The following is a 27,239-nucleotide window of genomic DNA, read 5'->3' as shown; positions in this document are numbered from 1 at the left end:
GTCTATAGTCTGGACTATAGTTCGGTCTATAGTCTGGACTATAGTTCAGTCTATAGTCTGGACTATAGTTCAGTCTATAGTCTGGACTATAGTTCGGTCTATAGTCTGGACTATAGTCTAGTCTATAATCTGGACTATAGTCTAGTCTATTGTCTGGACTATAGTCTAGTCTATAGTCTGGACTATAGTTCAGTCTATAGTCTGGACTATAGTTCAGTCTATAGTCTGGACTATAGTTCAGTCTATAGTCTGGACTATAGTTCAGTCTATAGTTCAGTCTATAGTCTGGACTATAGTTCAGTCTATAGTCTGTACTATAGTTCGGTCTATAGTCTGGACTATAGTCTAGTCTATAATCTGGACTATAGTCTAGTCTATAATCTAGTCTATAGTCTTGTCTATAGTCCAGTCTACAGTCGAGTCTATAGTCAAATCTATAGTTTAGTCTACAGTATAGTCTACAGTCTTGTCTATAGTCTAGTATATAGTATAGTCTATAGTCTAGACTATAGACAAGACTGTAGACTAAACTATAGATTTGACTGTAGACTATAGTGTAGTTTATAGTCTGGACTATAGTTCAGTCTATAGTCTGGACTATAGTTCAGTCTATAGTCTGGACTATAGTTCAGTCTATAGTCTGGACTATAGTTCAGTCTATAGTCTGGACTATAGTTCAGTCTATAGTCTGGACTATAGTTCAGTCTATAGTCTGAACTATAGTTCAGTCTATAGTCTGGACTATAGTTCAGTCTATAGTCTGGACTATAGTCTAGTCTATAATCTGGACTATAGTCTAGTCTATAGTCTGGACTATAGTCTAGTCTATAGTCTGGACTATAATCTAGTCTATAGTGTAGACTATAGTCTAGTGTATAATGTAGAATATAGTCTAGTCTATAGTGTAGAATATAGTCTACAGTGTGGACTATAGTCTAGTCTATAGTCTGGACTATAGTCTAGTCTATAGCCTAGTCCATAGTCTAAACTATAGCCTAGTCTATAGTCTGGACTATAGTCTAGTCTATAGTCTGGACTAGTCTATAGTCTAGTCTTTAGTCTAGTCTTTAGTCTAGTCTGTAGTCTAGTCTATAGTCTAGTCTATAATCTAGTCTATAATCCAGTCTACAGTCGAGTCTATAGTCAAATCTATAATTTAGTGTACAGTCTAGTCTACAGTCTTGTCTATAGTCTGGTATATAGTCTATTCTATAGTCTAGTCTATAGTCTAGTCTATAGTCTAGTCTATGGTCTAGTCTAAGTATAATCTAGTCTATAGTCTAGTCTATAGTCTAGTCTATAGTCTAGTCTATAGTCTAGTCTATAGTCTAGTATATAGTGTAGTCTATAGTAACTATAGTCTAGTTTATAGTCTATTCCATAGTCTAGTCCATTGTGTAGTCTATCGTCCAATATAGAGTCTAGTCTATATTCTAGTCCATAGTCTTGTTTATAGTCTGGTCTAAAATCTTCTCTGTAATCGAATCTATAGTTTGGCCTACGGCCTAATCTATAGCCTAGTCTATAGTGCAGTTTGTAGTCTAGTCTATAGTCTTGTGTTTAATCTAATCTATTATGTAGTCTATAGTCCTGTCTATGGTCCATTCTATAATCTATTCTGGAGTCTGATCTATAGTTTAGTATTTAGACTAGGTTATGGTCTAGTCTATAGTCTAATCTATAGTCCAGTCTATTGTGCAATTTGTAGTCTAGTCTAAAGTCTTATGTTTAATCTAGCCTGCTATCTAATCTATTATCTAGTCTATAGTCCTGTCTATAGCCTATTCTATAGTCTAGTCTATAGTCTTGTCTATAGTGTAGCCTATGGCCTAGTGTGTGGTCCAGTCTATGGTCTAGGCTATAGTATAGTCTATAGTCTAATCTACAGTCTACTCTATAGTCTAGTTTATGGTTTAGTCTGTGGTCAAGTCAAGACTATAATCTAGTCTATAGTGTAATCTATAGAGTAGTCTATAGTCCTATCTAATCTATAGTCTAAATTCTGGACTATATATGTAGTCTATTCAATATCCAGTAAAAGTTTATAAAAATACTTTTATTTACTTTGTTTTCACAAAGAAATTCATGACCTTGACAGTTTACTTTAATTTTTTAGTATAAAAAATCCCGTTAAAATTCTTAGTAAATATTATCATAACTTTAAAAAAGATATAAAAAGTTGTAATGACACCTTATACTTATCACTACAAGTTATTATTTAATATGATATTTAAATAAGAAATGTTAATTTGTTTAAGACAAATAAATGTTTAATACTTTGTTAAAAAGCAAATATTAATAAACATTAAACTTGAAACTTAAATTTTAAGGGTTTTACGGGGAATTAAGAAAAATATTGAGGGTTTTGTTTTTAAGTGGGAGATCAAGAAAAATTAAGACTTTGCGCATTAACTATTAGACAGACTGGTGCCGTTTTGTAATTCAACCTAGCTTTAACGTTAAAGTAGTAAATTTAACTTAAACACTTAACTATTAACGGAGATAATGACCCCTAATCAAGATAACATCTGGAGAAGCTAAAGACAGCTAGACATTTGAAAATAATGTAAATAGTTATTAATCAATTAATTTCCGTCTTTGAAGTGTGTTCACGATAAATTAATATTAATAATTTATTAAGTGTTTATTTCTCTAGTATTGAAAATGATTTACATAAATATTGATTTTGAATACTTATAATTATTATAATATTTTGACATCATCATCATCGAATCAGTTTTATTTATATTACTGACCTATTTTTTTTTTATCAAGTTTATATTTTAATGTTTTTTTTTTTTCTCAATTCGCTTGAATTTTGTTTATATTTGCTTAAATTATTCGGAAAGAAAAACAAGTTTCAATATTGACTTGATTATAAACCTGTTTTATTTTGTTTAACAATAAAACAGAACCGAACAATAGTTTTTTTTTTAATAAATATAATTAAATAAGCATTAAAACCGTTAATTTAAATATTTATAAAGACACTGCGGATTATAGTTTAATGACTAGGCTAGACTTTATTACAGATTTAACATTAGTCATTATTGTTGACTGGAATCTTGTCCAATCTATCCCACAGTATATAGTAATATACTATGGCTTATTTATTTTATAATCTATACTCTAGAGAATATCATGGACTGGCCAGTGGTCTATATTTTAGACTATAATCCGATCTGTATTATAGTCCACACTATAGATTATTGACCAGACAAAAGTCCAGGCGGTTAACTAGACTATTGTAAAGTTTATTGACTAGTCCAGAATATAGGCTAGACAATTGTCCACACAATAGGCTAGACTTTAGTCCAGACTATGGATTAGACTATAGTCCGGAGTATAGACAAAACTATAGTCCGCAGTATGGACTAGACAAAGGACCAAACTATAAACTAAACTATAGTCCAGTATAAAGGCTAAACCACAATGCAGACTATAGTCTAAACTAAAGACTAAACTGCAGCGCAGACTATAGGCTAGACTATAGTCCGGAGTATAGACTAGACAAATGTCCAGACTGTAGATTAAACTATAGTCCATACTATAAACTAAATCATAGTCCAAACTATAGACTAACCTATAGTCCAGACTATAGACTAAACGATAGTCTATATTATAGTTCAGACTATAGTATATAATATAGTCCAGACTTTAGTCCAGAGTTTATACCATATTTCAAACTATAGGCTAGACTATAGTAACGATTATAGACTAAACTATAGGCCAAACAATACACTAAAATATAGTCCAGAATATAGACTAGACTATAGTCCAGTATATAGACAAGGCTATAGTATATACTATAGTCCAGACTATAGTCTATACAATATCCAGACTAGAGTCAATACTATAGTCCACACTATACTCAATTCTATAGTCCAGACTAAAGCATAGACTATAGTCCAGAATATACTCTATACTATAGTCTAGACTTTAGTCTATTCCACTATTCCACCATACTATAGTTCAGACTTTAGTCTATTCTACTATACAGACTATAGTCTATAGTATACTCCATACTATAGGCCAGACTATAGACCACACCATATTCTATACTATAGTCCAGACTATAGTCTATACAAAAGTCCAGATTATAGTCTATACAAAAGTCCAGACTATATAAGTAGACTATAGTCTATACTATAGTTCAAACTATATTCTGTACTATAGTCCAAACTATAGTCTATACTACAGTCCATTCTATATTCAATACTATAGTCTATACTAAAGTCCTGACTATAGACCAGACTATAGTCTTTACTATAAACTATTATAGTTCAAATTACAGTTCGGACTATAGTTCAGACTATTGTCTATACTATAGCCAAGCTATGAACTGTGTTATAGTCCAGACTTTATACCGGATTACATATATATACTAAAGTCCTGACTATAGACCAGACTATAGTCTTTACTATAAGCTATTATAGTTCAAATTACAGTTCTGACTATAATTCAGACTATTTTCTATACTATAGTCCAAGCTATGAACTGTGTTATAGTCCAGACTTTATACCGGATTACAATTGATCCTAAGTTCACTTTAGAAATAATTGATATATTTTGTTTGATGTTAAATATTATTTATTTTAATAATTTGGATTACGCAAAACTCTATCCTCACATGTAACTATGGGACAACAGTCAGGGAACGGTTGGGTATAATCGTAAGCAGTATGATGACAGACACGATTTGGAGCCAGATTTTCACAACTGAAAATTATATTGGATATATAACAACAATAAACAATTAATTAAACAAACCACTTACTGTCTAATTTCCAATACATAATCCTCACGACAAAATACTTTAATACAGGTATTCTTTAAATTGGTAGGATAGAGGGTCTTATTGAAGGGAATCGTGAGATCATGATCGGTAAAATAACAATGATTGGGGAGATCTATGAAAAGAAACAAAGTTATATAAAACAATATATAGAGAAAAGAGTTATACTGATTTACCTGGATGTCTCATATTGCCCTTGTACTGTAAACTAAAACTGGCAGCATTTACAGCAACTACGGCCAATAATGCTAAAAATACTTGTCGTTGCTTAAACATTTTAATTAAAACTAATTAAAGAAAACATAAATAAAAGTTTGGAACCAAAATTAAAGTCCTTATCTTTTCTAAAAAACAATCTAAATTCCCTCTTATCAATGAAACCAAGCTTTTTAGCTGACCTTGAAAAAGATCAGCTTAATATATAGATTACTAGGTTAAATATACAAAAGGTAAACTAAAAACAATATTTTTATTAGTTATTTTTAATAAAAAAGTATTTTAAATAAATTAAAATTATAAAATAAATAAGAAAATAAATAAATTTTACACCAACTAATCCATAATACTAATAAAATATAAATAATTTAAAAATAAAAACAATTTAAATTTTTCTTAAAAATAAATATCATTTTTGCATTTAAGAATGGGGCAACATTGAGGATAAGGTTTACTAAAGTCATAGGGACTTTCATCACAGTGTCGGGGAGCCATCATACGATCACAACTGAAATAATAATAAATTAATTAATATAAACTATAGAAAAATTTTAATATTAAGAAAACACTTACTGTTTAATTTGCAATACATAGTCTTCCCGGCAATAGACCTTGAAACATACCGCATCCAAATTAGTAGGATAAACTGTTCTATTTACCGGTATGGTAATGTTATACTCTTCAAAATAACAGTGATTTGGTAGATCTATATACAACGAGAGACAATTTTAATAGTTTATTAATTGTATTAACTCGATTATGGTATCCTACCCGGATGCTGCATATTCCCCATAAATTGAAGACTAAATGGCATCACGTTCCAGGCAAAAGCAGCCATTATTGCAATAAGAAGTTGAGGTTTATGATGCATGTTTAAGTTAAAATTTTAGCAAGAAATCTGAAACCGAATACTATGTTTACTAACTACACTCTAGACTTTGGACTAGACTCTAGACTAAACTACAGAATAGACTAGATTATAGACTAAACTGTAGGCTAGACTATAGATTAGATTAAAAACTAGACTATACACTAGACTAGAAAAGACTATAGACTAGACTATAGACTATACTAATAACTAGTCTATAGACTAAACTATAGACTAGACTATAGACTAGACTATAGACTAGACTATAGACTAGACTATAGACTAGACTATAGACTAGACTATAGACTAGACTATAGACTAGACTATAGACTAGACTATAGACTAGACTATAGACTAGACTATAGACTAGACTATAGACTAGACTATAGACTAGACTATAGACTAGACTATAGACTAGACTATAGACTAGACTATAGACTAGACTATAGACTAGACTATAGACTAGACTATAGACTAGACTATAGACTAGACTATAGACTAGACTATAGACTAGACTATAGACTAGACTATAGACTAGGACTATAGACTAGACTATAGACTAGACTATAGACTAGACTATAGACTAGACTATAGACTAGACTATAGACTAGACTATAGACTAGACTATAGACTAGACTATAGACTAGACTATAGACTAGACTATAGACTAGACTATAGACTAGACTATAGACTAGACTATAGACTAGACTATAGACTAGACTATAGACTAGACTATAGACTAGACTATACTAGACTATAGACTAGACTATAGACTAGACTATAGACTAGACTATAGACTAGACTATAGACTAGACTATAGACTAGACTATAGACTAGACTATAGACTAGACTATAGACTAGACTATAGACTAGACTATAGACTAGACTATAGACTAGACTATAGACTAGACTATAGACTAGACTATAGACTAGACTATAGACTAGACTATAGACTAGACTATAGACTAGACTATAGACTAGACTATAGACTAGACTATAGACTAGACTATAGACTAGACTAGACTATTGATTAGACTATAGACTAGACCATAGACTAGACTATAGACTAGACTATAGACTAGACTATAGACTAGACTATAGACTAGACTATAGACTAGACTATAGACTAGACTATAGACTAGACTATAGACTAGACTATAGACTAGACTATAGACTAGACTATAGACTAGACTATAGACTAGACTATAGACTAGACTATAGACTAGACTATAGACTAGACTATAGACTAGACTATAGACTAGACTATAGACTAGACTATAGACTAGACTATAGACTAGACTATAGACTAGACTATAGACTAGACTATAGACTAGACTATAGACTAGACTATAGACTAGACTATAGACTAGACTATAGACTAGACTATAGACTAGACTATAGACTAGACTATAGACTAGACTATAGACTAGACTATAGACTAGACTATAGACTAGACTATAGACTAGACTATAGACTAGACTATAGACTAGACTATAGACTAGACTATAGACTAGACTATAGACTAGACTATAGACTAGACTATAGACTCTATAGACTAGACTAGACTATTGACTAGACTATAGACTAGACTATAGACTAGACTAGACTATTGACTAGACTATAGAATAGACTAAACTATAGACTAGACTATTGACTAGACTACAGACTACACTATATACTAGACTAAACAATAGACAAGACTATAGACTTGACTATTGACTATATTATAGACTAGACTACAGACTTGATTACAGACTGAACTATAGTCCACACTGTAGACTAAATTATAGTCCAGACTGTAGTCTATATAATAGTTCAGACTATAGTCTGTAATAAAGAAGAGACTTTAGTCTCTTCTATAGTTTTTACTATATTTCAGATTATAGTCCAGACAATAGTCCAGACAGTAGTGTATATTATAGTCCAGAGTATAGTCTTTACTATAGTTCATACTATAGTCTATGCTATGGACTAGACTATAGTCAAGACTATTAACTATAGTAAAGATTGAAGGCTAAACTATATGCCAGACAATAGAGTAAACAATAGCATAGACAATAGTCAATACCATAGTAAAGACAATAGTCTATACTATAGTCCAAACTATAGTCTATAATATTGTCCAGACTATAGACTAGATTATAGACTAGAATATATACTAGCCTATAGGCTAGATCATATACTATACTATGGAAGAGATTATAGCCTATATGCTAGAACATAAACTAGACTATGGAATAGACTATAGACACATTAGTCTTTAGTCTAGACAATAGACTACATACTTGTCCAGAATATTATAAATTGGACTTTAAACTTTTTTAATTTTTTAATGACTTTTGCGTTTTCGTCAATAATTTTTATAGACCTTTTGTAATTAAAAGTTGTAAAAGCACTTAAATTTCAATTTCTCTTTTTCAATATTTGATTTAAAATTTTAATATTTTTATTAGATTTATTCAAATTTTCAAATTTTTTTCTTGTAATTTTATTCAGATTTATATAACTTTTGACCGTTTCGCTTTTTTTTAACTTTATGTTTACAGAGTTTCTCGTTGACTGAAATAACATTTTCTAAATTTCTACAATTCCTTTGTTTGTAATTTCTTTCTAGAGGGTGACTAATTTAGCTGTTTTTGTTTTAAAACATTGTGATTAAATTTTGTTGCTTTCATTGGATAGATTTAAATAATAATAATAGTGTGAAAAAAATTTATTAATAAAAAGATGATGTTATAGCAAAACCAATAACAAAAAATAAATAAATTTTAACTTTGAAATAAACTGATCATAATTTACAATAAATATTTCAAAAAACAACTTTGGCTTAAAAATTTGCGTAGAATATAACAGATTTTCAAATAGAAACAAAAGCTAAAGAAAACAACAATAACAAGTGGATTAGAAATGGCCATAAATAGTGGGCACTATGGGTTGGGAATTTTTTTAAAAGTGTAAATAAGAAAATATAAACATAATATAGACTAGACTATAGACAAGACTATAGACTAGACTATAGACAAGACTATAGACTAGACTATAGACAAGACTATAGACTAGACTATAGACTAGACTAAAGACTAGAATACAGACTAGACTACAGACTAGGACTATAGACTAGACTATAGACTATAGACTTGACTATAGACTATACTATAGACTAGACTATAGACTAGACTATAAACTAAACTATAGACTAGACTATAGACTAGACTATAGACTAGACTATAGACTAGACCATAGACTAATCTATAGACTAGACTATAGACTAGACTATAGACTAGACTATAGACTAGACTATAGACTAGACTATAGACTAGACTATAGACTAGACTATAGACTAGACTATAGACTAAACTATAGACTAGACTATAGACTAGACTATAGACTAGACTATAGATTAGACTATAGACTAGACTATAGACTAGACTAGTCTATAGACTAGACTATAGACTAGACTATAGACTAGACTATAGACTAAACTATAGACTAAACTATAGACTAGACTATAGACCAGACTATAGACAAGACTATAGACTAGACTATAGACTAGACTATACACTAGACTATACACTAGACTATAGACTAGACTATAGACTAGACTATAGACTAGACTATAGACAAGACTATAGATTAGACTGTAGACTAGACTATAGACTAACTATAGACTAGACTATAGACTAGACTATAGACTAGACTATAGACTAGACTATAGACTAGACTATAGACTAGACTATAGACTAGACTATAGACTAGACTATAGACTAGACTTTAGACTAGACTTTAGACTAGACTATAGACTAGACTATAGACTAGACTATAGACTAGACTATAGACTAGACTATAGACTAGACTATAGACTAGACTATAGACTAGACTATAGACTAGACTATAGACTAGACTATAGACTAGACTAGACTATAGACTGGAGTATAGACTAGACTATAGACTAGACTATAGACTAGACTATAGACTAGACTATAGACTAGACTATAGACATAGACTATAGACTAGACCTATAGACTAGACTATAGACTAGACTATAGATAGACTATAGACTAGACTATAGACTAGACTATAGACTAGACTATAGACTAGATAGACTATAGACTAGACTAGACTATAGACTAGACTATAGACTGGACTATAAACTAGACTATAGACTAGACTATAGACGACTATAGACTACTAGACTATAGACTAGACTAAGACTAGACTATAGACTAGACTATAGACTAGACTATAGACTAGACTTAGACTAGACTTAGACTAGAGTATAGACTAGACTATAGACTAGACTATAGACTAGACTATAGACTAGACTATAGACTAGACTATAGACTAGACTATAGACTAGACTATAGACTAGACTATAGACTAGACTATAGACTAGACTATAGACTAGACTATAGACTTGACTATAGACTAGACTATAGACTAGACTATAGACTAGACTATAGACTAAACTATAGACTAGACTATAGACTAGACTATATACTAAACTATAGACTAGACTATAGACTAGACTATAGACTAGACTATATAGACTATAGACCAGACTATAGACTAGACTATAGACTAGACTATAGACTAGACTATAGACCATACTATAGACTAGACTATAGACTAGACTATAGACTAGACTATAGACTAGACTATAGACTAGACTATAGACTAGACTATAGACTAGACTATAGACTAGACTATAGACTAGACTATAGACTAGACTATAGACTAGACTATAGACTAGACTATAGACTAGACTATAGACTAGACTATAGACTAGACTATAGACTAGGCTATAGACTAGACTATAGACTAGACTATAGACTTGACTATAGACTAGACTATAGACTAGACTATAGACTAGACTATAGACTAAACTATAGACTAAACTATAGACTAGACTATAGACTAGACTATAGACTAGACTATAGACTAGACTATAGACTAGACTATAGACTAGACTATACACTAGACTATAGACTAGACTATACACTAGACTATAGACTAGACTATAGACTAGACTATAGACTAGACTATAGACTAGACTATACACTAGACTATACACTAGACTATAGACAAGACTATAGATTAGACTATAGACTAAACTATAGACTAGACTATAGACTAGACTATAGACTAGACTATAGACTAGACTATAGACTAGACTATAGACTAGACTATAGACTAGACTATAGACTAGACTATAACTAGACTATAGACTAGACTATAGACTAGACTATAGACTAGACTATAGACTAGACTAGACTAGACTATAGACTAGACTATAGACTAGACTATAGACTAGACTATAGACTAGACTATAGACTAGACTATAGACTAGACTATAGACTAGACTATAGACTAGACTATAGACTAGACTATAGACTAGACTATAGACTAGACTATAGACTAGACTATAGACTAGACTATAGACTAGACTATAGACTAGACTATAGACTAGACTATAGACTAGACTATAGACTAGACTATAGACTAGACTATAGACTAGACTATAGACTAGACTATAGACTAGACTATAGACTAGACTATAGACTAGACTATAGACTAGACTATACTAGACTATAGACTAGACTATAGACTAGACTATAGACTAGACTATAGACTAGACTATAGACTAGACTATCGACTAGACTATCGACTAGACTATAGACTAGACTATAGACTAGACTATAGACTAGACTATAGACTAGACTATAGACTAGACTATAGACTAGACTATAGACTAGACTATAGACTAGACTATAGACTAGACTATAGACTAGACTATAGACTAGACTATAGACTAGACTATAGACTAGACTATAGACTAGACTATAGACTAGACTATAGACTAGACTATAGACTAGACTATAGACTAGACTATAGACTAGACTATAGACTAGACTATAGACTAGACTATAGACTAGACTATAGACTAGACTATAGACTAGACTATAGACTAGACTATAGACTAGACTATAGACTAGACTATAGACTAGACTATAGACTAGACTATAGACTAGACTATAGACTAGACTATAGACTAGACTATAGACTAGACAATAGACTAGACAATAGACTAGACTATAGACTACACTATAGACTAGACTATAGACTGGACTATAGACTAGACTATAGACTAGACTATAGACTAGACTATAGACTAGACTATAGACTAGACTATAGACTAGACTATATACTAGACTATATACTAGACTATAGACTAGACTATAGACTAGACTATAGACTAGACTATAGACTAGACTATAGACTAGACTATGACTAGAAGACTATAGACTAGACTATAGACTAGACTATAGACTAGACTATAGACTAGACTATAGACTAGACTATAGACTAGACTATAGACTAGACTATAGACTAGACTATAGACTAGACTATAGACTAACTATAGAATAGACTATAGACTGACTATAGACTAGACTATAGACTAGACTATAGACTAGACCATAGACGACTATAGACTAGACTATAGACTAGACTATAGACTAGACTATAGACTAGACTATAGACTAGACTATAGACTAGACTATAGACTAGACTATAGACTATAGACTAGACTATAGACTGGACTATAGACTGACTATACTGGACTATAGACTGGACTATAGACTAGACATAGACTAGACTAGACTATAGACTAGACTATAGACTAGACTATAGACTAGACTATAGACTAGACTATAGACTAGACTATAGACTAGACTATAGACTAGACTATAGACTAGACTATAGACTAGACTATAGACTAGACTATAGACTAGACTATAGACTAGACTATAGACTAGACTATAGACTAGACTATAGACTAGACTATAGACTAGACTATAGACTAGACTATAGACTAGACTATAGACTAGACTATAGACTAGACTATAGACTAGACTATAGACTAGGCTATAGACTAGACTATAGACTAGACTATAGACTAGACTATAGACTAGACTATAGACTAGACTATAGACTAGACTATAGACTAGACTATAGACTAGACTATAGACTAGACTATAGACTGGACTATAGACTGGACTATAGACTGGACTATAGACTAGAAAATAGACTAGACTATAGACTAGACTATAGACTAGACTATAGACTATACTATAGACTGGACTATAGACTAGAATATAGACTAGACTATAGTCTAGACTATAGATTAGACTATAGACTAGACTATAGACTAGACTATAGACTAGACTATAGTCTAGACTATAGATTAGACTATAGACTAGACTATAGACTAGACTATAGACTAGACTATAGACTAGACTATAGGACTAGACTATAGACTAGACTATAGACTAGACTATAGACTATAGACTAGACTATAGACTAGACTATAGACTAGACTATAGACTAGACTATAGACTAGACTATAGACTAGACTATAGACTAGACTATAGACTAGACCTATAGACTAGACTATAGACTAGACTATAGACTAGACTATAGACTAGACTATAGACTAGACTATAGACTAGACTATAGACTAGACTATAGACTAGACTATAGTCTAGACTATAGACTAGACTATAGACTAGACTATAGTCTAGACTATAGACTAGACTATAGACTAGACTATAGTCTAGACTATAGATTAGACTATAGACTAGACTATAAACTAGACTATGGACTAGTCTATACAAGAGACTATAGACTAGTCTATACAAGAGACTATAGACTAGACTATCAACTATAATATATACCAAACTATACATATTTCGACTATAAACGAGGATATCTAACTATAGACGACTACAGGCCAGACAGTATACTAAAATATATCTTATCTCTAGTCTAGTGTATATTCTTATCTATAGTCTTGACTATAGTAAACATTATAGACTCTATTATAGTCCAAACTTTAGACTAGACTATGTATAGTCCAGATTGTTGATATGATTATAGTTCGTACTACAGATTAGACTATGAAAAATCCTATAGTCCTGACTATAGACTAGTCTATAGTGCAGACTATTGACTACATTATAGTCCTACATATATTCCACACTATAGACTTGACCACAGTCCAGACTATACAATAGATGCATGCTATACACTCTGGACGAGTCTAAATGTTTATAGTATATAAAGTCTAGACAATTACGTTGTTCCTGTAAATGTTCCACCATATTTATGTTAATTTTTTTGGAAAAGAAATTTAAAAATAAACGAATATTTATAATGTTATTTTGAAACAAGCGTATCTTGCATGCATTTAACAGAAAATCCCAGAGTCAAAAAGTGTTTGTTTTAATTATTATAAGTATTATTGATATTTATTTTATTAGACATACGCAAACAATTATAATATAAAAAATCCTTAAATAAATATTGATTTTTAACAAAAATATTGGGAATTAAAAAAGAAAACAAAAACAAATATACAGTAGCTGTTAACACTGTTTCCAGAAGAAATGTTTAAAGCATTTAGATTTTAAAAAAGTTAAGTTTAATATTTAAGACAGCAAGACTTTCAATTAAAATAATAGAAAACGGGTTTAAATTTCAATGCAATTTTAAAAAGAAATGCAAGATAATTTAAAATTTAAAAACATTTCTAATAGGAAACGGTTTATATATATATTTTTGTTCCTAATTTATTGATCTTTTTTAATAATAATTATTCTGCAAATAATAATAGAAGAAGAAAAAAAAACAACTTGTTTATCCTAATTTTGGATCTAAAGAATTGTATAAATAGCTGACCAGTTCTAGCTAAAGATAATCAGTTGTTTTCTGAAACCTCCAGCGATCGTATCAAATAACAATAATATTATCTTTACTCAGAAAAAATGAAGAGCTTCCTGTTTGTTTTGTTCGCTTTTTTGGCTGTTTTCGCTTTTGTTCAAGGTAATTTAATTTAATTGTTATTTAATGATAATTGTTTAAAAACAATTTCGAAAATATTTCCTTTAATTTTTAGCCGATGACTGCAAAATTGATGGTCATGTTGTAAAAGTGGGAGAAACTTACTCTTTGCCCGGCAAGTGTTCAGAAATTAAATGTAATGGACCTGATTCTTTTACTGCCAAAACGTAAGTGCTTGAAAAATTAATTTCGAATTTCGAAACTGTCGAAATTTTCTTAACATTTCAAGTTTTCGAACTCGATTTTCTAGAAAAACAATTTTATGTAAAATATTTTGAAAAATTAAAAAACACAGTTTACCAGCTCTGCAATTTAACACTAAAATATCGTTTAGAATATTAAAGATTGTAACATTTTCTCATTATTTCCAGTTGCCCTCCGGAACAAAGCTTGAAAACCTGCAAATTAATACCTCAAGACAATACCAAACCTTTTCCTGAATGTTGTCCCCGTCATGAATGTTAAACTTTAAATTTGTATTCAGTTATTTTGTCAATATAAACAAAAGAAAATAAACATATATTTATACAAAAAATTAAACAAATATTCTTATATTTTCAATTTAAAACTTTAAAAGTCTATAGTTCATAGCCTAGTATATAACCTAGAATACTATATAGTCTAGTCTATAGTCTAGTCTATAGTCTAGTCTATAGTCTAGTCTATAGTCTATTAGTCTATAGTCTAGTCTATAGTCTAGTCTATAGTCTAGTCTATAGTCTAGTCTATAGTCTAGTCTATAGTCTAGTCTATAGTCTAGTCTATAGTCTAGTCTATATAGTCTATAGTCTAGTCTATAGTCTAGTCTATAGTCTAGTCTATAGTCTAGTCTATAGTCTAGTCTATAGTCTAGTCTATAGTCTAGTCTATAGTCTAGTCTATAGTCTAGTCTATAGTCTAGTCTATAGTCTAGTCTATAGTCTAGTCTATAGTCTAGTCTATAGTCTAGTCTATAGTCTAGTCTATAGTCTAGTCTATAGTCTAGTCTATAGTCTAGTCTATAGTCTAGTCTATAGTCTAGTCTATAGTCTAGTCTATAGTCTAGTCTATAGTCTAGTCTATAGTCTAGTCTATAGTCTAGTCTATAGTCTAGTCTATAGTCTAGTCTATAGTCTAGTCTATAGTCTAGTCTATAGTCTAGTCTATAGTCTAGTCTATAGTCTAGTCTATAGTCTAGTCTATAGTCTAGTCTATAGTCTAGTCTATAGTCTAGTCTATAGTCTAGTCTATAGTCTAGTCTATAGTCTAGTCTATAGTCTAGTCTATAGTCTAGTCTATAGTCTAGTCTATAGTCTAGTCTATAGTCTAGTCTATAGTCTAGTCTATAGTCTAGTCTATAGTCTAGTCTATAGTCTAGTCTATAGTCTAGTCTATAGTCTAGTCTATAGTCTAGTCTATGTAGTCTATAGTCTAGTCTATAGTCTAGTCTATAGTCTAGTCTATAGTCTAGTCTATAGTCTAGTCTATAGTCTAGTCTATAGTCTAGTCTATAGTCTAGTCTAGTCTAGTCTATAGTCTAGTCTAGTCTATAGTCTAGTCTAGTCTAGTCTAGTCTATAGTCTAGTCTAGTCTATAGTCTAGTCTATAGTCTAGTCTATAGTCTAGTCTATAGTCTAGTCTATAGTCTAGTCTATAGTCTAGTCTATAGTCTAGTCTATAGTCTAGTCTATAGTCTAGTCTATAGTCTAGTCTATAGTCTAGTCTAGTCTAGTCTATAGTCTAGTCTATAGTCTAGTCTATAGTCTAGTCTATAGTCTAGTCTATAGTCTAGTCTATAGTCTAGTCTATAGTCTAGTCTATAGTCTAGTCTATAGTCTAGTCTATAGTCTAGTCTATAGTCTAGTCTATAGTCTAATCTACAGTCTAGTCTATAGTCTAGTCTATAGTCTAGTCTAGTCTATAGTCTAGTCTATAGTCTAGTCTATAGTCTAGTCTATAGTCTAGTCTATAGTCTAGTCTATAGTCTAGTCTATAGTCTAGTCTATAGTCTAGTCTATAGTCTAGTCTAGTCTATAGTCTAGTCTATAGTCTTGTCTATAGTCTAGTCTATAGTCTAGTCTATAGTCTAGTCTAGTCTAGTCTATAGTCTAGTCTAGTCTATAGTCTAGTCTAGTCTAGTCTATAGTCTAGTCTAGTCTATAGTCTAGTCTAGTCTATAGTCAGTCTAGTCTATAGTCTAGTCTAGTCTATAGTCTAGTCTAGTCTAGTCTAGTCTAGTCTAGTCTAGTCTAGTCTAGTCTAGTCTAGTCTAGTCTATAGTCTAGTCTAGTCTATAGTCTAGTCTAGTCTATAGTCTATAGTCTATAGTCTATAGTCTATAGTCTATAGTCTAGTCTAGTCTATAGTCTATAGTCTATAGTCTGTAGTCTATAGTCTAGTCTAGTCTATAGTCTAGTCTATAGTCTAGTCTATAGTCTAGTCTATAGTCTAGTCTATAGTCTAGTCTATAGTCTAGTCTATAGTCTAGTCTATAGTCTAGTCTATATAGTCTAGTCTATAGTCTAGTCTATAGTCTAGTCTATAGTCTAGTCTATAGTCTAGTCTATAGTCTAGTCTATAGTCTAGTCTATAGTCTAGTCTATAGTCTAGTCTATAGTCTAGTCTATAGTCTAGTCTATAGTCTAGTCTATAGTCTAGTCTATAGTCTAGTCTATAGTCTAGTCTATAGTCTAGTCTATAGTCTAGTCTATAGTCTAGTCTATAGTCTAGTCTATAGTCTAGTCTATAGTCTAGTCTATAGTCTAGCCTATAGTCCAGTCTATAGTCTAGTCTATAGTCTAGTCTATAGTCTAGTCTATAGTCTAGTCTATAGTCTAGTCTATAGTCTAGTCTATAGTCTAGTCTATAGTCTAGTCTATAGTCTAGTCTATAGTCTAGTCTATAGTCTAGTCTATAGTCTAGTCTATTGTCTAGTCTATAGTCTAGTCTATAGTCTAGTCTATAGTCTAGTCTATAGTCTAGTCTATAGTCTAGTCTATAGTCTAGTCTATAGTCTAGTCTATAGTCTAGTCTATAGTCTAGTCTATAGTCTAGTCTATAGTCTAGCCTATAGTCTAGTCTATAGTCTAGTCTATAGTCTAGTCTATAGTCTAGTCTATAGTCTAGTCTATAGTCTAGTCTATAGTCTAGTCTATAGTCTAGTCTATAGTCTAGTCTATAGTCTAGTCTATAGTGTAGTCTATAGTGTAGTCTATAGTGTAGTCTATAGTCTAGTCTATAGTCTAGTCTATAGTCTAGTCTATAGTCTAGTCTATAGTGTAGTCTATAGTGTAGTATATAGTCTAGTCTATAGTCTAGTCTATAGTGTAGTCTATAGTGTAGTATATAGTCTAGTCTATAGTCTAGTCTATAGTCTAGTCTATAGTGTAGTCTATAGTCTAGTCTATAGTCTAGTCTATAGTCTAGTCTATAGTCTAGTCTATAGTCTAGTCTATAGTCTAGTCTATAGTCTAGTCTATAGTCTAGTCTATAGTCTAGTCTATAGTCCAGTCTATAGTCTAGTCTATAGTCTGGTCTATAGTCCAGTCTATAGTCTGGTCTATAGTCTAGTCTATAGTCTAGTCTATAGTCTAATCTATAGTCTAGTCTATAGTCTAGTCTATAGTCTAGTCTATAGTCTAGTCTATAGTCTAGTCTATAGTCTAGTCTATAGTCTAGTCTATAGTCTAGTCTATAGTCTATAGTCTAGTCTATAGTCTAGTCTATAGTCTAGTCTATAGTCTAGTCTATAGTCTAGTCTATAGTCTAGTCTATAGTCTAGTCTATAGTCTAGTCTATAGTCTAGTCTATAGTCTAGTCTTAAGTCTAGTCTATAGTCTAGTCTATAGTCTAGTCTATAGTCTAGTCTATAGTCTAGTCTATAGTCTAGTCTATAGTCTAGTCTATAGTCTAGTCTATAGTCTAGTCTATAGTGTAGTCTATAGTCTAGTCTATAGTCTAGTCTATAGTCTAGTCTATAGTCTAGTCTATAGTCTAGTCTATAGTCTAGTCTATAGTCTAGTCTATAGTCTAGTCTATAGTCTAGTCTATAGTCTAGTCTATAGTCTAGTCTATAGTCTAGTCTATAGTCTAGTCTATAGTCTAGTCTATAGTCTAGTCTATAGTCTAGTCTATAGTCTAGTCTATAGTCTAGTCTATAGTCTAGTCTATAGTCTAGTCTATAGTCTAGTCTATAGTCTAGTCTATAGTCTAGTCTATAGTCTAGTCTATAGTCTAGTCTATAGTCTAGTCTATAGTCTAGTCTATAGTCTAGTCTATAGTCTAGTCTATAGTCTAGTCTATAGTCTAGTCTATAGTCTAGTCTATAGTCTAGTCTATAGTCTAGTCTATAGTCTAGTCTATAGTCTAGTCTATAGTCTAGTCTATAGTCTAGTCTATAGTCTAGTCTATAGTCTAGTCTATAGTCTAGTCTATAGTCTAGTCTATAGTCTAGTCTATAGTCTAGTCTATAGTCTAGTCTATAGTCTAGTCTATAGTCTAGTCTATAGTCTAGTCTATAGTCTAGTCTATAGTCTAGTCTATAGTCTAGTCTATAGTCTAGTCTATAGTCTAGTCTATAGTCTAGTCTATAGTCTAGTCTATAGTCTAGTCTATAGTCTAGTCTATAGTCTAGTCTATAGTCTAGTCTATAGTCTAGTCTATAGTCTAGTCTATAGTCTAGTCTATAGTCTAGTCTATAGTCTAGTCTATAGTCTAGTCTATAGTCTAGTCTATAGTCTAGTCTATAGTCTAGTCTATAGTCTAGTCTAGTCTAGTCTATAGTCTAGTCTAAAGTCTAGTCTATAGTCTAGTCTATAGTCTAGTCTATAGTCTAGTCTATAGTCTAGTCTATAGTCTAGTCTATAGTCTAGTCTATAGTCTAGTCTATAGTCTAGTCTATAGTCTAGTCTATAGTCTAGTCTATAGTCTAGTCTATAGTCTAGTCTATAGTCTAGTCTATAGTCTAGTCTATAGTCTAGTCTATAGTCTAGTCTATAGTCTAGTCTATAGTCTAGTCTATAGTCTAGTCTATAGTCTAGTCTATAGTCTAGTCTATAGTCTAGTCTATAGTCTAGTCTATAGTCTAGTCTATAGTCTAGTCTATAGTCTAGTCTATAGTCTAGTCTATAGTCTAGTCTATAGTCTAGTCTTAGTCTAGTCTATAGTCTAGTCTATAGTCTAGTCTATAGTCTAGTCTATAGTCTAGTCTATAGTCTAGTCTATAGTCTAGTCTATAGTCTAGTCTATAGTCTAGTCTATAGTCTAGTCTATAGTCTAGTCTATAGTCTAGTCTATAGTCTAGTCTATAGTCTAGTCTATAGTCTAGTCTATAGTCTAGTCTATAGTCTAGTCTATAGTCTAGTCTATAGTCTAGTCTATAGTCTAGTCTATAGTCTAGTCTATAGTCTAGTCTATAGTCTAGTCTATAGTCTAGTCTATAGTCTAGTCTATAGTCTAGTCTATAGTCTAGTCTATAGTCTAGTCTATAGTCTAGTCTATAGTCTAGTCTATAGTCTAGTCTATAGTCTAGTCTATAGTCTAGTCTATAGTCTAGTCTGTAGTCTAGTCTATAGTCTAGTCTATAGTCTAGTCTATAGTCTAGTCTATAGTCTAGTCTATAGTCTAGTCTATAGTCTAGTCTATAGTCTAGTCTATAGTCTAGTCTATAGTCTAGTCTATAGTCTAGTCTATAGTCTAGTCTATAGTCTAGTCTATAGTCTAGTCTATAGTCTAGTCTATAGTCTAGTCTATAGTCTAGTCTATGGTCTAGTCTATAGTCTAGTCTATAGTCTAGTCTATAGTCTAGTCTATAGTCTAGTCTATAGTCTAGTCTATAGTCTAGTCTATAGTCTAGTCTATAGTCTAGTCTATAGTCTAGTCTATAGTCTAGTCTATTGTCTAGTCTAAAGTCTAGTCTATAGTCTAATCTATAGTCTAGTCTATAGTCTAGTCTATAGTCTAGTCTATAGTCTAGTCTATAGTCTAGTCTATAGTCTAGTCTATAGTCTAGTCTATAGTCTAGTCTATAGTCTAGTCTATAGTCTAGTCTATAGTCTAGTCTACAGTCTAGTCTATAGTCTAGTCTATAGTCTAGTCTATAGTCTAATTTATAGTCTAGTCTATAGTCTAGTCTATAGTCTTGTATTTGGTTGTTTATTTTATTTATTATTATAAATATTTAATTATGTTTGTTTAAATGAGGAATGGGCAAACATTTTAAACAAAAAACCTTTAGTAAATATTGATATTTACAAAAAAAAAAAAATTGGAAATTTTTAAGAAAACCAAATACACAGTAGCTGTTAACACTGTTGTCATAAGAAGGCAGAACAGCAGAGAAATTAAATTATAGAATAATTCAGAATTAAAGAGAAAAGAAGCTGAAATTAAGAACATTTCATATTGTTCCCTAAATTGTTAATATTTTTTAATAATGACTCTCTCTCTCACACACATTTGTAATAGAAAAAAAACAACTTGTTTAACCCAAGATTGAACTTAAAGCCCTTGTATAAATAGCACACCAGTTCTAACTAATGCTAATCAGTTGTTTTCTAAAACCTTAAGTGATCGCATCAAAAACATTATCTTTACTAAGAAAAAATGAAGAGCTTCCTGTTAGTTTTATGCGCAATTTTGGCTATTTTCGCTTTTGCTCAAGGTAATTTATTAATTTTAGTTATTTTTTAATGATAATTGTTTAATAACAATTCCGCAATTGATTTGTCTAATTTTAGCCGATGAATGCAAAATGAAGGTCATGTTGTGAAAGTGGGAGAAACTTATTCTTTACCCGGTAAATGTACTGAAATCAAATGTACTGGACCAAATGCTTTTACTGCCAAAACGTAAGTGTTTGATGTTAATTATTAAAAATTAGGTTTTCGAAATAAGTTTGAATTTAAAATTTTAATATTTTCAATTTATTTCCAGCTGTCCCCAGGAACACAGTTTGAACCCTGCAAATACATACCCCAAGACAATAGCAAACCTTATCCTGAATGTTGTCCCCGTCATGACTGTTAAACTTTTAATTTGTATTAAGATTTTGTAAAATAAATTATAAAAAATAAAAAAAAACTAATTTTTAATAAAAATTTAAACAAAATAACAAATCTTTTTCTTTAATATTTTATTACTTTATTAAAGTGTTTGTTTTTTTATAAATACATTGTTTCCTTTTTTTTAAATTACTTAAAAATACATTTGTTTGTTTTTCTGGCAAAAAAATTTTACTATTTTTTTAATATTTCAATTTGTTTTCTTTTTCTTTTTAATAGTAAACATTTGTCTCTTATAAATCGTATACCAATAAAAATTAAATATATATTAATTAGCTTGTTTAGTTTAATAAATGTTGAAACATACATATAACTATGTTCAATACAGATTTTAATATTAAAAGTGTAAAAGCTAATAGTTATTTATCATTCTTAATAATTATATTAATTTTTTTTTTTTTTCAAATATATATTTTTAAATATATAAATTTTACGAAAAAACCTGAGCTAATCTAGGCTAGTGTTTACTTTTTTCTTTAAATTTACTTTTTTTAATGGACTTATTGAAGAAGTTAAAACAAATAATATTGTTATAAAAAAAGTAGTTTAAAACATATAAATATTACTGCCTACTTTTAGGCTTAAGCAAAAATAAATATATTTTGTCTATAGTCAAGTCTATAGTCTAGTCTATAGCCTAGTCTACAGTCCAGGCTATAGCCTAGTCTATAGTATAGTCTATACTCTAGGCTATAGTCTAGGCTATAGTCTTGTCTATAGCCTTGTCTATAGTCTAGTCTATAGTCTAGCCTATATTTTAGTCTATAGTCTAGTCTATAGTCTAGGCTATAGTCTAGTCTATAGTATAGTCTATAGTCTAGTCTATAGTCTAGTCTATAGCCTATTCTATAGTCTAGTCTATAGTCTAGTCTTTAGTCTAGTCTTTAGTCTAGTCTTTAGTCTAGTCTATAGTCTAGTTTATAGTCTAGTCTATAGTCTAGTCTATAGTCTAGTCTATAGTCTAGTCTAGTCTATAGTCTAGTCTAGTCTATAGTCTAGTCTATAGTCTAGTCTATAGTCAACCTATAGTCTAGTCTATAGTCTAGTCTATAGTCTAGTCTATAGTCTAGTCTATAGTCTAGTCTATTGTCTAGCCTATAGTCTAGTCTATAGTCTAGTCTATAGTCTAGTCTATAGTCTAGTCTATAGTCTAGTCTATAGCTATTCTATAGTCTATTCTATAGTCTAGTCTATAGTCTAGTCTATAGTCTAGTCTATAGTCTAGTCTATAGTCTAGTCTATAGTCTAGTCTATAGTCTAGTCTATAGTCTAGTCTATAGTCTAGTCTATAGTCTAGTCTATAGTCTAGTCTATAGTCTAGTCTATAGTCTAGTCTATAGTCTAGTCTATAGTCTAGTCTATAGTCTAGTCTATAGTCTAGTCTATAGTCTAGTCTATAGTCTAGTCTATAGTCTAGTCTATAGTCTAGTCTATAGTCTAGTCTATAGTCTAGTCTATAGTCTAGTCTATAGTCTAGTCTATAGTCTAGTCTATAGTCTAATCTATAGTCTAGTCTATAGTCTAGTCTATAGCCTAGTCTATAGTCTAGTCTATAGCCTAGTCTATAGTCTAGTCTATAGTCTAGTCTATAGTACTCTATAGCCTAGTCTATAGTCTAGTCTATAGTCTACTTTATAGTCTAGTCTATAGTCGAGTCTATAGTCTAGTTTATAGTCTAGCCTATATTCTAGCCTATATTTTTGTCTATAGTCTAGTCTATAGTAGTCTATAGTTTAGTCTATAGTCTAGTCTATAGTCTAGCTAGTCTATAGTCTAGTCTAGTCTATAGTCTAGTCTAGTCTATAGTCTAGTCTAGTCTATAGTCTAGTCTATAGTCTAGTCTAGTCTAGTCTAGTCTATAGTCTATAGTCTAGTCTATAGTCTAGTCTATAGTCTAGTCTATAGTCTAGTCTATGGTCTAGTCTATAGTCTAGTCTATAGTCTAGTATACAGTCTAGTCTATGGTCTAGTCTATAGTCTTGTCTATAGTCTAGTCTATAGTCTAGTCTATAGTCTAGTCTATAGTCTAGTCTATAGTCTAGTAGTCTAGTCTATAGTCTAATCTATAGTCTAGTCTATAGTCTAGTCTATAGTCTAGCCTAGTATATAGTCTAGTCTAGTAGCCTAGTATATGGCCTAGTCTAGTCTATAGTCTAGTTTATAGTCTTGTCTATAGTCTAGTTTATAGTCTAGTCTATAGTCTAGTCTATAGTCTAGTCTATTGTCTAGTATATAGTCTATAGTCTAGTCTATAGTCTAGTCTATAGTCTAGTCTATAGACTAGTCTATAGTCTAGTCTAGTCTATAGTCTAGTGTAGTCTATAGTCTAGTCTAGTCTATAAACTAGTCTATAGTCTAGGTCTATAGTCTAGTCTATAGTCTAGTCCTATAGTCTAGTCTATAGTCTAGTCTATAGTCTAGTCTATAGTCTAGTCTATAGTCTAGTCTATAGTCTAGTCTATAGTCTAGTCTATAGTCTAGTCTAGTCTATAGTTTAGTCTATAGTCTAGTCTATAGTCTAGCCTATAGTCTAGTTTATAGTCTAGTCTATAGTCTAGTTTATAGTCTAGTCTATAGTCTAGTCTATTGTCTAGTACATAGTTTAGTTTATAGTCTAGTCTATAGTCTAGTCTATAGTCTAGTCTAGTCTATAGTTTAGTCTATAGTCTAGTCTATAGTCTAGTCTATAGTCTACTTTATAGTCTAGTCTATAGTCCAGTCTATAGTCTAGTTTATAGTCTAGCCTATATTCTAGCCTATATTTTTGTCTATAGTCTAGTCTATAGTAGTCTATAGTTTAGTCTATAGCCTAGTCTGTAGTCTAGTCTATAATCTAGTCTAGAGTCTAGTCTATAGTCTAGTCTATAGTCTAGTCTATAGTCTAGTCTATAGTCTAGTCTATAGTCTAGTCTATAGTCTAGTCTATAGTCTAGTCTATAGTCTAGTCTATAGTCTAGTCTATAGTCTAGTCTATAGTCTAGTCTATAGTCTAGTCTAAAGTCTAGTCTATAGTCTAGTCTATAGTCTAGTCTATAGTCTAGTCTATAGTCTAGTCTATAGTCTAGTCTATAGTCCAGTCTATAGTCTAGTCTATAGTCTAGTCTATAGTCTAGTCTATAGTCTAGTCTATAGTCTAGTCTATAGTCTAGACTATAGTCTAGTCTATAGTCCAGTCTATAGTCTAGGCTAAAGTCTAGTCTATAGTCTAGTCTATAATCTAGTCTATAATGTAGTTTATAGTCTAGTCTATAGTCTATAGTCTAGGCTAAAGTCCAGTCTATAGTCTAGTCTGTAGTCTAGTCTATAGTCTAGTCTATAGTCTATACTATAGTCTAGTCTATAGTCTAGTCTATAGTCTAGTCTATAGTCTAGTCTATAGTCTAGTCTATAGTCTAGTCTATAGTCTAGTCTATAGTCTAATCTATAGTCTAGTCTATAGTCTAGTCTATAGTCTAGTCAATAGTCTGGTCTATAGTCTAGTCTATAGTCCAGTCTATAGTCTAGGCTAAAGTCTAGCCTATAGTCTAGTCTATAATCTAGTCTATAATCTAGTCTATAGTCCTAGTCTATAGTCAAGACTATCTAATCAATAGTCGATAGCTTAGTCAATAGTCTGGTCGAAAGTCTTATCTATAGTATATTTAGTAGTCTGGTCTAGTCTATTATAACCAAATATATTTTCAATTTATTTACAAAATTTCGAATTAAAATTTTTAAAAATTATAAAAAAAACTAAAAATTCATTAAATCGTTTATACGTATATATGTATGTATTTCTTTTTGAAATAAAACAATATTAAATTATAAACTAATTAGCCAACTATTTAGAATTAAGACTGTCTTTTTTTTATATAAAATCCAACATCTGACATACAAATTCTAACAAAAAAAAAGAAACAGTTTCTGTAATTCTCTATTATTTAAAAACTAAAAACAAATTTTCGGGAAGTGTAAGTAATAAAATGAAATTAATTAAAAGTAAAATAAATTGTTAAAATTTTTATAAAACTACAATTAAAACTAAAAGTATGGGATTAAAAAATAAAAATTATAGTTAAATGTTTAGGAAATAGAAAGAGAAACAATCACAAGACTAATCTTGCAAAGAATCAATAGTACTTGTTGTTAATGAAGTGGACATCAGCCGCTTAACATCCGCCATTAGCAAATCTCATTGGCGAGCCGAACGTTCCGTTTCCATTAGGCATTCACGCACCAATATGCGTGCATGAACAATGCCACGTTTCAGGCGTTCTGTAGAAGTGCGCGAACCGGTATAGGTGGGTCGTATATCACGACCCATCTCCTCGATTATAGCCAATAGTTGGGCATATTTGGTGAGGCCATTATTTTGAGAATTATTTTGCGCAGAGCCCCCAAATTGGAGCTGGAAGAGGTCATGGCTGTTGCAAGGTTGGAGGCCATATTGTTGCCTAAGATCAGGGGTGAAGTAGATTGTGGGTATTTGAGTTGTGAGGGTGTGGAGACACTACCACCACCACCATTTGAGGTAATGCTAACATTATTATGGTTTGTATTTGGTATGGGTGTCATGGACAGCTGAGAGGCTAAGGTAGATGACAAGACCGAGGCTCTTGATTAGCGGGTGTTAAGGTTATTGAAGGTGAGGCAGTTGTATTGGCTTGCTGCTGCAGTAAAGCTAATTGAGCCTGCAGCTGTTGGGTGTACTGCAAGGCAGCCGCCGCTACAGCCGCATTTGAGGTATTACCACTGGCCACCGCTGCTGCCACTTGACTTAGTTGCTGATGATAGTCACGCTCACGTTTCGAGTGGGCATACAGGTCACGACTGCTGGACGAATGAGCCACACGGATATCATCCCTTTCCGTAGACGTCAAACCGTGGGAATGACGTTCTCGCGGCGCATGATGTATAGCGGATATTTGGATTTGTGGCTGTTGTTCGCGTTGCTCACGCTGCTGCTGATAATTGTAGAAATTTTGTACCTGTGACCGTGGTATTGGGGTCACAGTGACGTCACTCAATTTAGATTCTACTGCTTGTATGTCCATTATATCCATGTTTAGGTTTCACTTCTCAAAAAACAAATTATTTTTTAAATAAATTCAAATGAATTATTTACGCTGTTAACTATTTCAATTTTATTGTTAAATTTTTGGTTTTTTTCTTTAAAGTTTTGGTGTGTTTTGGTTTAATTTTTCTTTTACTTTTTTTGTTACAGGAGAAAAGCAGAATATTTTTCTGTAAATGTCAAACGTAGTAGATGAAAAAAAACATTATACTTAAGTGTTGTTGTTTGTGTGAATAACGGGTAATTGTTTTGTTTACGTTTCGTGTGAAAGGAAAAGTAGTAAATTAAAATACACAGTTGCCAGAAAAGGTATTAAATTTAAAATTCATAACAAAAAGTACACTGGTAGAAAAAAATTACGCTAAATTT

At 31.4% G+C, this 27,239-nt stretch overlaps 4 protein-coding genes across 5 annotated transcripts; 1 reads left to right on the top strand and 3 right to left on the bottom strand.

Moving 5' to 3' along the window:
• Window positions 1–4,567: 4,567 nt before the first annotated feature.
• On the bottom strand, window positions 4,568–5,108 carry LOC119612288. Its single transcript, XM_037968044.1, has 3 exons — window positions 4,972–5,108; window positions 4,778–4,910; window positions 4,568–4,719 (listed from the first exon to the last, which is right to left on the bottom strand). Exons 1-3 carry the CDS (start codon window positions 5,069–5,071, stop codon window positions 4,596–4,598), a joined length of 357 nt encoding a protein of 118 aa, XP_037823972.1. The 5' UTR covers window positions 5,072–5,108; the 3' UTR covers window positions 4,568–4,595.
• Window positions 5,109–5,341: 233 nt separating this feature from the next.
• On the bottom strand, window positions 5,342–8,435 carry LOC119612289. Of its 2 annotated transcripts, none has more exons than XM_037968047.1 (4): window positions 8,165–8,435; window positions 5,783–5,909; window positions 5,585–5,717; window positions 5,342–5,519 (listed from the first exon to the last, which is right to left on the bottom strand). In XM_037968047.1, the coding sequence occupies exons 2-4, from the start codon at window positions 5,880–5,882 to the stop codon at window positions 5,408–5,410; spliced, it is 345 nt and encodes a 114-aa protein (XP_037823975.1). In that variant the 5' UTR covers window positions 5,883–5,909; window positions 8,165–8,435; the 3' UTR covers window positions 5,342–5,407. The 2 variants fall into 2 exon arrangements, with proteins under 2 accessions (XP_037823975.1, XP_037823973.1); XM_037968045.1 differs by having other exon boundaries at window positions 8,248–8,435.
• Window positions 8,436–14,614: 6,179 nt separating this feature from the next.
• On the top strand, window positions 14,615–15,312 carry LOC119612285 (la1-like protein 13). Its single transcript, XM_037968042.1, has 3 exons — window positions 14,615–14,759; window positions 14,833–14,944; window positions 15,149–15,312. The coding sequence occupies exons 1-3, from the start codon at window positions 14,702–14,704 to the stop codon at window positions 15,240–15,242; spliced, it is 264 nt and encodes an 87-aa protein (XP_037823970.1). The 5' UTR covers window positions 14,615–14,701; the 3' UTR covers window positions 15,243–15,312.
• A 10,417-nt stretch (window positions 15,313–25,729) lies between these two features.
• On the bottom strand, window positions 25,730–27,024 carry LOC119612291 (GATA zinc finger domain-containing protein 7). The gene is given in 3 exon segments (XM_037968048.1): window positions 25,730–26,192; window positions 26,195–26,418; window positions 26,421–27,024. Coding segments are annotated over 3 exon segments (867 nt in total). The 5' UTR covers window positions 26,860–27,024; the 3' UTR covers window positions 25,730–25,988.
• Between the last annotated feature and the right edge of the window lie 215 nt (window positions 27,025–27,239).

This window comes from Lucilia sericata, unplaced genomic scaffold (genome assembly GCF_015586225.1).
Source record: "Lucilia sericata isolate MDLA Ls3-8-SP2 unplaced genomic scaffold, ASM1558622v1 Contig001643F_arrow, whole genome shotgun sequence".
Taxonomy (NCBI): domain Eukaryota; kingdom Metazoa; phylum Arthropoda; class Insecta; order Diptera; family Calliphoridae; genus Lucilia; species Lucilia sericata.
This window is presented reverse-complemented; position numbering and strand designations above follow the sequence as displayed.

Excerpts from the sequence above, each read along its gene's own strand:
- LOC119612288 (XM_037968044.1), bottom strand. The coding sequence starts at position 5,071 with ATGTTTAAGCAACGACAAGTATTTTTAGCATTATTGGCCGTAGTTGCT. Across the intron at positions 4,911-4,971 it reads GGGCAATATGAGACATCCAG|ATCTCCCCAATCATTGTTAT; the intron begins GTAAATCAGTAT and ends TTCTTTTCATAG. Across the intron at positions 4,720-4,777 it reads TATGTATTGGAAATTAGACA|TTGTGAAAATCTGGCTCCAA; the intron begins GTAAGTGGTTTG and ends TATAATTTTCAG.
- LOC119612289 (XM_037968047.1), bottom strand. The coding sequence starts at position 5,882 with ATGCATCATAAACCTCAACTTCTTATTGCAATAATGGCTGCTTTTGCC. Across the intron at positions 5,718-5,782 it reads GGGGAATATGCAGCATCCGG|ATCTACCAAATCACTGTTAT; the intron begins GTAGGATACCAT and ends CGTTGTATATAG. Across the intron at positions 5,520-5,584 it reads TATGTATTGCAAATTAAACA|TTGTGATCGTATGATGGCTC; the intron begins GTAAGTGTTTTC and ends TTATTATTTCAG.
- LOC119612285 (XM_037968042.1), top strand. The coding sequence starts at position 14,702 with ATGAAGAGCTTCCTGTTTGTTTTGTTCGCTTTTTTGGCTGTTTTCGCT. Across the intron at positions 14,760-14,832 it reads TGTTTTCGCTTTTGTTCAAG|CCGATGACTGCAAAATTGAT; the intron begins GTAATTTAATTT and ends TTTAATTTTTAG. Across the intron at positions 14,945-15,148 it reads GATTCTTTTACTGCCAAAAC|TTGCCCTCCGGAACAAAGCT; the intron begins GTAAGTGCTTGA and ends CATTATTTCCAG.